Below are 14,078 nucleotides of genomic sequence, written 5' to 3'. Positions count from 1 at the left end.
AAGCACTTTCAGAGCTGTGGCGGTGACAGCGTTTGGTGGGAAGGAGAAGCACAAAGGCCTCAGAATTTGTGGGAGATTTCAGGGAAGGAAGGGACTTAAGAGAGATCCCACTGCCCCTTTCACTGGCTGACCTGTCCTGGGTCCCAAACTCGTTACAGAATGTGGTGTGGTCAGTGAGACTTGCAGACCCATCCCACTTTATGAAGAGACGTCATTGACAACTAGTCAGCCTTGGGCACTTCAGGGCTTAAACCTGAAGCGCCCAGAGCTGACTCTCAGCGCCGCTCCCACTCCTTTTGAGGGGGAGGACCTCACATGGCTTTGCCATGCTCATGAGGTCACTGCCCTGAGGCATGTTAAATCTTTTGCCAGGCAAAGCAAGGCTCAGGCTTCTAAGCACCTACGCACTAGTGCATGCAAAGTGCTTGACTGCCTTAGCTTGACGTGGGAAGTGTCTGTCAGGGTGATCTTTGCTGGGTCTGACACTCCTTATGCTTCGGAAAAGTAAGGGGGCAGCGCTCCAGGGCCCAAAATAACAGGCTACCTCTGGGGTCCTCCCACGGGCCCATTATTTTTCCCCTTTCATCCCACATTTAGATACAGACTGGGAAATCTTGTGCATGACTCTTGCATCACCCTGCACTAGTTTGACCGCCATCCTTAAATATATATGAAACTTACAACCAAGTGTACTGTCTCTGCGTTACTGAGGTTTGGATGGCCCATTACATTTTGCTCCTATCAGTTTTTTTATTTAATCCTTTGCGTGTTGCACTCGTAACTGAAAAAGCATAGCTTCCACCCCTCTCCGCACATGGTATCACCCTCTCACTGGTTCATGTGATGACATCTTTAGTCTCCGCTCTTAATTCTTACTTCAGACACACATTTTTAATCTGGTTTCCACATGCATATGCACATTTTAATTACTAGGGCATAGAGAAGCAGTGACAATGCCTTTTGGCTCTGATCATGAAAGGGTTGGAAGTTATCCCCAGGCAGGATACTGCCTCACCCGAATACAAATGGTCCACTGATCCTACACTTAGATTTCTGAGGTGTGGTAACAACAGGTCTGATTTTACAAGCTGGAAAATCTGTCTAGAAACATTGCACAACACTTTGGCTGCAAAATTCGCCTGCCCGACCTCTTCCTATGGTACTTGAGGAATCTGAGAGGACCCGCTCTGTCAGGCCACATCCTACCTTCTCCACTGACACCTCTACTTCTGTCCCAGCCCCGCTACTGTTTACCACCTGCTGTAAGTGTGCATGTCAATCTGCGTGACAATCTGTGAGTCTCCCACTCAGTCTGGAATAAGAATTGAAAAAGACAGATCAACATGAGAATTATCTCGAAATTGCCAGATTTAGGTTGGGGGATCCAGAAACATTACTTCCGATCACACATTTCCTCATGCATAAATTCAGCAGTTCATAATACGGACCTTTGAGGTTGCACATGACTGATTCCAAAAGCTCATTTTGCAGACCGGTGTAGTGATCTGTTCATTATTTACTGTGTCGGTTTGTGCATTTGCCTCTGGCTTTACCGGTTTTTAAAACCATTCACTGTTCCTGAGGCTACTGCTGTCAATTACACTTTGAATCAAGGCTTCAGTAGCAGTTTCCTCTTTTTCATATTAGCATGTGGTTAACCAAACTACCTTACAAAAGTCACTATTTATTAAACATGCACTTGGTTCAACTCTAGTTTTGTATCTCTTCCCATCTCTAAATGCAGGAATTGAGAAATTCAAAGGCCAGTACTTCCACAGCCGGGACTACAAAAACCCAGAGGCGTTTGAGGGGAAGAGAATCATCATAATTGGAATTGGGAATTCTGGAGGTGATCTCGCTGTGGAGCTCAGCCGCACTGCCAGCCAGGTGCCGTACCCTTCACTTGCTTTCAAAGTTTAAAGAAGCACAGGTGCACCCCAGAATCTGAAAACAGTACGTCCAAGCTACATACTCGGTTAGGATGTCCCGCTCACGAACACTCCTTTTCTTTACCTGTTCTATGTCCACGCAGACGGCAAGGGTGGAAGGCGGGTTTGATGACAGGTGACAGAAACAGGGGACTGGAGGATGTTAACCTCAGCATTAAGACCGAGGGTTTTCAAAATGGCTCCAAGGCAGGAGTTTAGAGGGAAGCAGATGGTGAGGCGTTTTGGAGTGTGGATTGAATAGGTCAGGATTGTGGTGTATAGCGTTTCTATTGTTGGCAAGGAAAGGGTTGATGGTGGTGGCTGTTTGAATAGAACGTGGGACAGTGGGTACTGGGAGGGTGTTCCACTGAATAACTGAGTTTTTTGTATCGACCTTCACTTTCATCAGCACCACTATATGTGCTACCAAGATGGTGTTACGAATAGTAAACCTATGCTTGCCTGTGTAAGCTCCCCTTGACAATGTTAGTAGCTCATATTTTGGAGTTGATACATTGACTTAGAGAAACTTAAAGTGAATTCATACCGTTTTTCTCACTTTCAAGCAACTTTTGCCTCATTTACAGTCTGTTGTAGACATAGGTCTGTTCTTGGAGAGTTACAGCCTGAAGAGATCAGTGGTCTTCTCAGCTGTTTAGAGCAATAGGTGTTTTTGAGTTTTCCTATTACGTGGTTATAGGTCTCAAGGAGAGATTACCACCGTGCATGATGTTGGTGTTTTGCTTTTTTGGGTTAACTAGTTGTGCAAGAGTTGGCAGGGATGCAGAAACCGGAGCTCAGTCTGTCAAGGAGGGTGCTTAAAGCTGTTGATGGATTTCAGTAGTGAGGCTAGAGCCTGTGGTAGAGTGACGAGTAAATTAAAGACCTGGAGGAAATTATCCGGGGATATGATGCCTTTTGTACGATGGTGTGTGTGGGTAGGTCATATTAAAGAATATCATGGATGGGTTATTCCAGTCTAAAGGGATTCATTGTAGGGAAAAATAAAGATTTGCTGACAGACTGAGGTCCACGTCCATCGGTCAGGATTCATCACAAGTCCAACTAGCAAACTCACATTGTGGCACGATTTAAAAGAAGAAAATGGGCATAAAATGCATTATGCATGCAGACACCAAACAATAACTCTATATTACAACAGTTTATAACCACTGGCAGTGCTCACACTTTGAATACATTGTTACTAGTCTATTTCTTTCAGTTGCTCAGATGCTTACTATTCATCATCCCTCTACATTCCGCCATTTTGTTCTGTGCTAGGAGCCCTCATGGGTTGTACACTCTACGAGGGCTGCCTAATTCTGTGTGCATTATTATAAATGTGATGGCACACCTATAGGTAACTGATGCCTGTGTGATGCAGGGCTTCAGCTAGTGTTTTGAAAAGTGTTTACATTGTGTGCTTTTTTCCCCTGGCTCAGGTCTCTGTTACAGTGGGCTTGGTTTCATTACACACTGCAGTTCGCGTTGTGAATGTCAGTGCCTCTGTAGTTGACAGTGATTCACAGGAGGAGTGATAGAAATATGACTGCAGACTTATCAAGCACACCTCTGTACCCTTGCTGACCACCCAACATGGCATGTCCCCGGAACAGAAACTTCCTGCAGATCTGAAACCTGATAATAGTGACAGTCCCTCTGTGCAACCTACTTTCTAGATTCCAGGAATCAATTTCTGGCAAAGCCATATATCTTCCTTCTCCAGGAATGTTAGAGTTTCCTCATCCCTTCACCACGCCTGGCCCAGCTCTGTTGAGCAAGACAACCTAAGCTTATTTGAGACTGTGGCATTCAGAAGCTCATAAGCTAAAAAATCTCTTTTGGAAGACTCAACACCAAATTGGCTCCATCTGACAAAAATGTTAACTGCAATGTTGAAAATTGAAAAGGCTCTTTCTCCAAGAAAGTCTCCAAGCTGGTCTCCAAGAAGCATCTCAGCTGTGCTGTCTGGAGTAGTGTGGTAAGTGGCGGCACATAGAGGTCCCTGCAGACTTCCCCAGCCCCAAATGGTTTCACGGAAGTGTAACTGCATTTAGCGCTAAGAGGCTTGAAGTATAAGTCACCCAATATGCCCAGTGGGTTGGGCATAAATGTTTAATGGTAGATATTCCAAGGGAGCTTCAGGAAGCAGTTGCTACTATACGTGTTACAAAAATACTCATGAAACTTTTTATAACCAACATAGATCTTTAGTTTATTATAAGATGCAGTGATCCATACAAAATTGGCATATAAAGCCAGCTGAACAACTAAGAAGATACAATCCATGTAAAAATAAAAATCACAGCTGTCTATATAAGTATAGTAAGAAGTGTAAGTAAGAATGTGCCGAAACCATACACCTCCCAGGAGAAGCGTAGTGAGGAGAAATATATTTATTCCGCAGCACACATAGAAAGAGGAATATGCCTCTAAGGATTGGAGGAGGGTGCCCCTTCCTGCATAAAACAATCCTGCATGCAATGCAGGCACGCATACACTCTTAAATATGCCCCGAAGTGTTATGTTTTGTTTTCTTCTTTTGAGCTAAAATCACATTGCAGTGCCTTCCCTGTGTTGACCTGTGCAGCTACATCCGCTCCCTAATTTTTTTTAAATGCATGTAGATAATAAATTATAATAATTTACATACACTAATTCTCCTAAATGATGTATTCATGAAACAGTAATTGAGATCGTATTTTACATCAAGCTGTTAATAGATGGAACAAAAACATAAAATTGTTGTTGAGCATTAATCTTTGAGGTACCAGCTAAGTAGCAGAATCGTAATCAGTGCCTCATTTACTACATTTGTACTGATAGCATTTGACAAATCCAGAAGTGTGCCAAACTATGAGTTGACACGTTTTGAGCGCAAGAGATAACTAAAATAAGTGGGGTCTTCATCAGGCCAAATATCTCTAGCTGACCTAGACAATATTTGTTGTTCCACCTATATCAATTTCTAGAATCTGGGGGGCATATTTATAATGCCCCTGTGGCACAATAACGCCTCTGGAGCATCACTTTTCTGATGCTCCAGCAGGCAGTGTGCCCGCACATATTTACAAGGCCACATAATCTGACGCATTCCCAGATATTTACAAGGTTTAGTAAAGCTGGGAATGCGTCAGATTCCCACGCCATGCCAGGGGTGGTATAAAGGAAGTGCAACGAGGAAAAATATCTTTATTTCTCCTTGTTTTTTGCTCTTTCTGTGTGTGCTGCATTCTGCAGCACACATAGAAGCAGGAAAACCGCATCAACGATTGTTTGTGTGCAGGAAGGTGTCCCTTCCTGCACATAAACAATCATCCCTGTTACACAGGAACCCTTGCACCATGGTGCAAGGGATTCTGCATTCGCTCCTGGCAGTCAATTGTACGCTAGCACAGAGTAAAGAACAGGGATGCGTTATATTTCTGTAAATACAACGCATCCCTGCACTTTCCAAACGCTGCATAATTTTCTTGTAAATATGGGTCAGGGTGTTTTGAAGATGCACAGGTGAACAAGAGTTTGAGATACGTGTTTTTGAATATTTGTATCTCCAGAAAATGTGAAATACCTCAAAGTTTATGAGTGATAATGTCAAACAACGCTAATTAAGTGCCCATGTATTCAGCCTACTTGCCCTAATTTAAAGCTTCTTAAACATTTCGATTTGTCCAGGAACATGACTTAAGGGGCAAAAGATGATTATTTTGCATGCCATATTACCATCATAGGAGGTTTCGAAGAATGTATTCTTCAGGTAAAAAGTGAACAAAACTTATCTGGAGAAAACTGTGCAGAACTGAGAATCAACATACAGAAATCAGTTTACACAATTTACACAGTGGTGCCCATTCAATAGGGGAACATTCATGATACTGCAGTAATGCAGTGCCACAGATGCCACAGAAATATCAATCCTTTTGGATTGTTAATTCTGGGTGCGGAATTTCAAATGCAGTGTTTCTATATGACTCAGAATGAGGACACTAGAGAACATTAAAGATAAGGTCTTGTAAACTGCCTGTCCTGCCAAAAGGAAGAATCCCCTTAGACACCAGCAGGGATTGAAGAGCTGTTGCAGAGCACATTGATCCAAAGCTGCATAAATGATGGAAAAGTTTATTGAGAAAAGTAACTGAATACTTTGTACCTGTCAGGTTTTTCTCAGCACACGGCGAGGATCCTGGATCATCAACCGCATTTCAGACAATGGTTATCCAGTGGACATTGTACATTCAACACGCTTCAGTAAGATGTTCCTTGCTCTCCTTCCTCAATCCACACGCAGCTACCTGGCAGAGGCAGCTCTCAATAAAAGGTTCAATCACTTCAACTATGGCCTGCTACCAAAACACAGGTATCTGACCAGCATGTTCCTCTTTGCATTTGCATGGGAGACTTTGGTGTGGACAGAGTAGGTATATAAATGAAGAGCAGGATATGTACTAGGCTCAATGCATGTCAAACTACACACAACATAAACACCCATTGCAGACAACATGGTACATTTACTACTGAGTTATGAGCTCAGCAGTGCTTAATTTGTGTTAGTGTTTTCCGGTGCTCAGCACCAGCACTTATTTCTAAACACCAGCACGTATCATGGGATTAAACCACATGGTGGTGGTGTGGTGTGTGTCTACTCTGCTGAATTTATCAGTGAAGTGTGTATTTAAAAGGGATAAATGTAGCAGATAAGTAATGCATGGTACTGGCATTTGGCAGCAGTGTCAGGGCTGTTTGTGGTGCCAGCTGTAGTCGACTCTTATGAAGTGCCTTGGGTCGTGGAACTTAATTTTGTTTTACAAATTAAGCACTGGAGCTCAGCAAATCAGAATGCAACCCTCACTACAAAATCCACTGTGGTCTTGATTAAGTTATGTTAAATTTGATGTATAGAGGACTGTCCACCAAAACACTCACTTCTCCAGGCTCCAACTTCCATCCTGGAACCACCAGTCACTTGTGAAATCCCTTCAGCACCAAGTAAGTGGTCTCTTGGTTAATGCAGTTTCTCACTAGTCAGATTAAATAGTTGCTCCACCAACTAAATTTTCCTCTGAGGTGTCTCCTTGTACCCACCAACCAATGTGTCTTTGGCTAACTCTGCATGTAATGTCAGATTGAGAAATGCAGTCCACCAATATTGAATAGAGCATTAGATGAATGTAGCTAGTCCATCACTAGGCAGGGTGGTGATATACTGTGCCTATCACACACCTAATAAAGCAGATAAAATAAGTATAGTGTCTTTCCAAAGTATTAAGTCATAACATAATATACAGAAGGTGATATAGACAATAAATAATAGAATATTCAAATGATAGACACATAGCAAGCTAATATTTAAAACGGCGATAAAGAAATTCCCATTGCAGAAGCGTGTGAGGACATCAAGTGCAGACTTAGAGGGAAATTTGGTTATATATTACAAATGGCTACTGCAGGTAAAGGCTGCTTGTACCTTAAGCCTGGTGAATCTAGAAGCTTCACTCTAGGAATTTGTTTTATGGAATTGTTTTATTGATAGATCCCGAGATGAAACCAAGATTCTTTTCGGATTAGGAGTGGAATCAAAAGCCCAGATTTAAGAAGGCCTAGCGCCTCCTTCTGCTACATCAGCGTCATTTTTTATGAAGCTAATGTGGCTTAATGAGGCCAAATTCACCGCACCAGATTTACAAAGTGGTGAAATGCATGCATCGCGCCACTTTGTAACCCCTTGCGCCACATTGTGCCTGCACCAGGCATAATGTATGCAAGGGGGTGTTCCCCCATTAGGGGGACCACAAAAATGGCACAGTGGAATCTATGAGATTCCACTGCACCATTTTTAGCGGCTATTTTTAACACCTGCACAGAGCAGGAGTTAAAAGAGGGCACACCATTATTCCTAATGGGCCCCTATGTACTTTGCGGGATTAGCAGTAATATTTGTCGCGCTAATCCTTCAATGTACTACAATATTCCCAAAAATGATGACGCAATTGTCCCTAAACTGTGCCATGGTGCAACGCATGTTAAATGCAGCGCAAACATGGTGGCATTAGGGGGCGTAAGGGGTGCAAGAAAAGTGTTGCTGCATATAATGCATCACCACTTTTCTTAAATTTGGACTAAAGTGTCCATGCCACTGGTTTCAGCACTCTGGGATTATGCTGTCTAATCATTGGCCTCAGGGGTTCACTGCACCTCTTGGGAAATGGCTTCTTCATTTCCCTGCCTGCAGGTGTCTATTGTAGTGTGGTGAGAATAGGAGAGATGCCCCAGAACAGACCACTGTGTCCAATCTTTACCCTTTCCCTTTGAACCCAGGTGGGAGAAATTTAATTCCCAAAATATGATCTCACACACAACTCAGATTTACTAGAGACATAGAGGCACACTAAGGTCTGAGAATGAGAGATTTGCATTTTCCATCCTTTGACCAATATGGCAGACAGGTCTTAAAACATCAAAAGTACTAGAAGAACTAGGAGATAGAATCTCTATAAATCATGAGTAAGCATCCTTGCCACTGATGGCCCAAATGCCGAGTGTAGGGCTTTCCATGAGAGAGGTAGACTCAGTCTAAAGGACTTAATAACTGTGACACCAGGAAACCTGAGGGCTCTCCCTACTTGTTCACCATAATATTTAATCGCAAAATATTCTACCTAACCCCATAGACACATAAGGGTGTTTGGTTTAGGGATAGAGGTTACTCCATTATCCATCTCTGATGGGGCTTCCTAGGTGGTTCAAATACATATTTTGCTTTCTTGGAAATCTCATTCTGTACTACCCTGGCTGTTAATCAGCCACGTCTGCCTCCAAGTCTTCACTAGGAAAGTATGCAGCTTTGCTTGTTGGGGTGACATTTCTACCATTGATGGATGCAACACTTTATAAGATTTTGTTTTCAATATCTCCATCTGTAATTTTTTGTGGTCTTTCCTGAACTTCTTCTTTCAAACCTTTTAGGTATTTTAGCCAGCATCCCACGGTCAATGACGATTTACCGAATCGCATCATGTCAGGCAAGGTGCTTGTGAAAGCCAATGTGAAGAGGTTTACCGAAACCTCAGCTATCTTTGAGGATGGAACAGTGGAAGAGGATATTGATGTGGTCATCTTTGCGACAGGATACAGCTTTTCCTTCCCCTTCTTTGAGGATTCTGTTTTGCAAGTCCACAACAACAAGATCACTTTATACAAAAACGTTTTTCCACCACACTTGAAGAAACCTACAATGGCCCTTGTAGGGCTCATCCAACCTCTTGGCGCCATCATGCCCATTTCTGAGCTCCAGGCACGTTGGGCCATCAGAGTTTTTAAAGGTAAGTGCAAAGACTGAAATTAGGATCATACAATGACTGCCTGTTAAGAATTCTTCATCATAGACTCTCTGAGGCATCAATAACCATACAACATACAGCAGGCTGTTTAAAAAAAACCTCCAACAGCACTCCTAAATCTTTCATTAGTAATTTGGTTAAAAATAGATATTTGAACTTGAAATCATTAGTTATCACTATTACCTTAGACCACTCTTTCATACCTTGCCAGAACTCTACTATTATAAAAATCATCTGTGCAAATAGAAACGTGGCTTCAAAGTGCAAGTTCACTCTTCAAAACCTTGTTGTCTAGGAAGCCGTAGGATAGTAGTCTGGTAAAGGGGAAAAAAAACATTCTCTGTTTTAAAAAGTGGAACTGAACATATATTTTGATCACAGTGCATTAAGATAATTTACATTATATTAATCAATCATGAATAGTTTGGGAATGTTTAGGAGAAATGTTAATGCATTATGATCTGCACCTATAAGGAGGGGCCATTTTTAGGGTGGTGCACCTGGCGCAGAGCTTGGGGGCGCTGTACCTAAGAATAACTTATGGGTTTAAAAGCACCTGCTGCAGAGTTCTTTGTGTGTCCAGCAGTTTTCAAGCAGCAATGAAAATATGACAAGAAAACTCTTGTGATTAATGTTCCTGCTGAAGAGAGTTCAGAGTTTAGTCTAGTGGCAGTTTTGACTCATTATAAAGTAGCACAGAGGGTTAATATGCCTGCTGCAAAGAACGTGTACTACGCAGATCACAGAGCTGCATTCTATATGGATAAATGCTCAGTGAGCTAATGCTTTCATCACAGAGATCATTTTGTTACTTGCAGTTCATAAGTTACAATCTTATTATAGCAAAGTGATCTATGAACTGTCATCAAAGAGCTGTATGCAGAGTGCATTGTATAGACTAGAATGTTATGTTTCTTATGTTTTTCCCAGTCTTTCATTATCCTAATGTTGCTAAAAAAGGTTTGTTTGCCTAGAAGTAGATGTGTATTAGTAAAGCCAAACACTGTGGTACATTTTAAATTAGTTTGTGCTTCAATGGACCAAAAAACTCTCACACCTTGTAATCCTCATTGTTTTAGGTTTTAGTGTTGTGAGACTAGGTACGCGAGGTCCCTTACGGTTCTGGGTGAACTCAAGAGAGAGATCACGTAACTTGCTGGGAGGTGTCAAGGTGTGGTTATTAACAGTTATGACGTAATGAGTCAATAGTGTGTGGTGGTATGTTGAGGAATAAAGACGTCTAATATAGAGCTCCATGTGTGGAGTATTCTGTTACATGCTCCCGGGCTGGGGAGGACGCTATAACTGGCGAGGAGTAGGGGACACGAGCCCCAAATAAAAAAGGCTGCTCTCCCTGAGAGATTGCACCAACACGGCAAATTGCTTGTGCATACCACATGTGCTCAATTCGATGAGAAGCAGGTTGGAGTTGGCATGTGTAGAGTCTAAACTTCGCTCTAGCACCTCTACAGCCCTCAAAGAAGTTAAAGGCTCAGAAGAGGAGAGTATTCATAAGGCTCACCAGAGTCTGCTGGTAAGGGTGAAAGAAACAAAACTATGTAGCGCCATAACACAGAGCTATCTTCAATACAAAATGACAACGAGCTACAATGCAAAAAGCTAAACGCAACATCGATCAAGTGTGAGAAACAGAATCATTACTCACTGTCAAGAAACAGGCTAAGGATCTATAGCCTCAGCTTAGGTGAGACGACCCAAGTGCAAGTGTAAGTGCAAGGCATGTGCTTGCAGAAATTACATCGCCGGGTGAACAGGGCTATTATCTGAACAGCAGATACTCTCAATGGCAGTAGAAAAGAGCACAAAGTACAATGCAGCTGTGTTTCTGAAGCTACCACTGCCATTTGACACCACCAAGAGACAGAATAACGGTGCCAGGTGGACCGCATGGATCGAGACATATAGGGCCAGGAGTACGAGAGGATTCAGCATTTCTTAACAGACCAAATGGCAATTTTGGCCCATGAAGGACTGATAAATTGCCTTTTTTGAGGTGTACAAAGGTCAATAGGGAATTGCAAAGTGCGATTTCTACCCAGTAGAAATCGCATTTTGTGATTCCCAAATAGAAAATCGCAAATGCAAAATGGACATTTAGGAAATGCTATTACCATCGACTTCAAGTCTATGGTAACCGTGTGCAATTTTACAAAATGCACCCAAAATGCATTTTTCAGATTGCCATAAAGCATGCAAATGCCCCTAGGGCATTTGTGCACTTTACACGTGCACCACCTTTCTTTGGATGCATCAAGGCATCCTTGGTTTTGCAGTTCCTAACTTGCAATTTCCTATTAGGAAATCACAAATTTAGAGATGCAAAACTGTTAGAAATGGGTTTTCTGGTTGGCTAGGGTATGCACCTCAGCCAGGCAGAACCCACCCACTCTAGTCAGGGCAAGGGATTTACATGTCCAAGATAACCCCTGCTCACCCTCTTGGTAGCTTGGCATGAGCAATCAGGCTTAACCCGGAGGAAATGTGTAAAGCGTTTGCACAACACACACAACACATGTGACGCAATATCCCCACCACAAAGGAAACACAACACCAGATTATATGAAAATATACTGTATTGTACACAACGTAATTATTAGACCAACATCACATAACAGTAGTATCCTGCTACCTTAGCAGTTGTCAGAACGTTACACATTAGTTACTCTGAGAACTAGCATTAGTCACAAATAACACACAGGTTACTCAATATTCTACAACATAAGCAGTAGTCAGGAAACACGTTATCACATTAAAGCACTTGTCATAAGAATATCATGAAACGCCCATAGTAGGAACATTAGAAAACACATGGCAAGTTAGACAAACATATTAGCAAGTCATGTCCATAAAAGGAACATTTGCATACATATGTAAAAACACATCAATCAGGTAGGCAACATATAAACTAGCAAAGTCTCAAGCAAGAACTTACAATTTATATTGTCTCTTCAAGATTACCTGGTTTGATGAAGGCACCTCCAGTACCTGAAAGACGAACAATGGGGCCCCTGGCGCTCCTCTGCACAAAACGGGGGCCTCTGACATCCTTTGAGGCCAGAGGAGGGCAATATGCACCTCCCCTCTCTGATAGTCGGGCCCCTCCGGGGACCGTGACTACTGGGGTCCCTCCCGGGCCTCAACCGGCCCTCACGGGGGAGCCAAAGCCAGCAAAAACAACTTAGGGCAGAAGGGGGGCACCATGCACCCCCTCCGGTTAAATGACGGGACCCTCCGGGGACCAGCGATCTCTGGGGGCCCCTCTGGGCCTCCACTGGCCCTTCCACAAAAAGGGGGGGGCCGCAATAATGCCTGTTTTAACTAGTAGCCGGAAAGGAGCGTCCTGCTCCTACCGCAGAGGCCAGGGGGAAGGGACACTCCCCGCTCCTTCCCCTGGTCCTGCCTGAAGCCACAAGAAGATCGGACCCCTCCTGGGGCCCGAGCAGACACTCGCCCACACCCGATGCGGTGCACGAGTGTTCTTCCAGCTTCTAGGGCTGCCGCAGTGATCTTCTCAAAGATCAGAGGCGGCTGGTGCCCTGGGGGCGCTCCAGGGAGCAGACGGTACCCCGGGGGCACTGAAGAGTGCGCAAGACTCGCACTCTGTAAATATCGGACGCCCGGGCTGCGGCGGTGATTCAGGGCATCAAAAAGAGCGCTTTTCAAAGCGCCAAAGCCACTCTTGAAGCCTGGGCTGCGACGGTGATCATTTTTAAAGGGGCACAATGCAGCGAGGAGCCTACGAGCTCCCAAGGCTCCATAAGCGCGCTGCAATCAGCACTATGGCAGCCGAAACCACGGAGATGCACCCCTCTTGAAGAAATGGATGCAGGGGTCAGGGGCCACAGCACCCTGCCCCTGGGGAGCAGAGTCTTAAGAAAAGGTCCTCAGGTGGAGGGCCCAGCAAAAGGCCAGCACAAGGGAAAGGCAGCAAGTGGCAAGTCCTTCACAGTGACCAGGCAGGTCACAGGTCAGCACAGCGGCAGCAGTCCATGGCGGTTCCTGGTGAGTCCTTTCAGCCTTTGGTGTCCAGTTCCAAGATGATTCCCAAAAATTCCCCTATACTTATACTCAGTCCTTACAATGTTTTGCAATGGTAGGGAGAGGAGGTTCCAGCCAGTTACAACTGGTACTGGGAGTGCCCCCTCTCTCCTTTCAGTACAGGCTCCAAACATCAGTGGGGGTTAACGACCCTATTGAGTGAGGCAAGGGCACAGCCTTTACAAATCTAGGTGTGCCCTGCCTCTCCCTTCTCTCAGCCCAGGAAGACTATTCAGTATACAGATGCACCTCTGTGACACCTCCACCCTCCCTGTGTACAGGCTGTCTGGAAAGTATGCACAAAGCCCCAACTGTCACTCTGCCCAGACGTGGATTGGAGTCAAGCTGCAAAACACCAGAGTCATAAGCAAAGATAAATGTGCACTTTCTAGAAGTGGCATTTCTGGGATAGTAATAAAAAATACACCCACACCAGTAAGCAGCATTTATTATCACCATCACAACCATACCAAACACGCCTACGCTGCCCCTCATAAATCAGACAATACCCCTTACACATAAGGCAGGGCATTTCTAATGCAATCCTATGAGAAGGCAGCACTCACAGCAGTGAGACACCAAGTTAGGCTGTTTGTCACTACCAGGACAGGCCATGCAATGCGGCACATGTCCTGCCTTTCTACATACATGGCACCCTGCCCATAAGGCTAGCTAGGGCGTACCTTAGGGGTGACTTGCATGTAGTAAAAGGGGAGTTCTGTGCCTGGCAAGTAAGTTTAGATGCCAGGTCCCT

General features: G+C 44.0%; 1 protein-coding gene across 2 annotated transcripts in view; it reads left to right on the top strand.

The window, feature by feature from the left end:
- LOC138292818 (flavin-containing monooxygenase 5-like) overlaps positions 1 to 14,078 on the top strand; it is a 373,180-nt gene that overhangs the window by 291,896 nt on the left and 67,206 nt on the right. For both annotated transcript variants that reach the window (XM_069231613.1, XM_069231614.1), the window contains 3 exons: positions 1,745 to 1,887; positions 6,086 to 6,285; positions 8,892 to 9,247. In XM_069231613.1, coding sequence (XP_069087714.1) covers positions 1,745 to 1,887; positions 6,086 to 6,285; positions 8,892 to 9,247 — 699 coding nt within the window. The remainder of the gene's footprint in view (positions 1 to 1,744; positions 1,888 to 6,085; positions 6,286 to 8,891; positions 9,248 to 14,078) is intronic.

This window comes from Pleurodeles waltl, chromosome 4_2 (assembly GCF_031143425.1).
Source record: "Pleurodeles waltl isolate 20211129_DDA chromosome 4_2, aPleWal1.hap1.20221129, whole genome shotgun sequence".
NCBI lineage: Eukaryota > Metazoa > Chordata > Amphibia > Caudata > Salamandridae > Pleurodeles > Pleurodeles waltl.
Note: the sequence above shows the minus strand (reverse complement) of the source record. Positions and strands in the feature narration are given on the sequence as shown.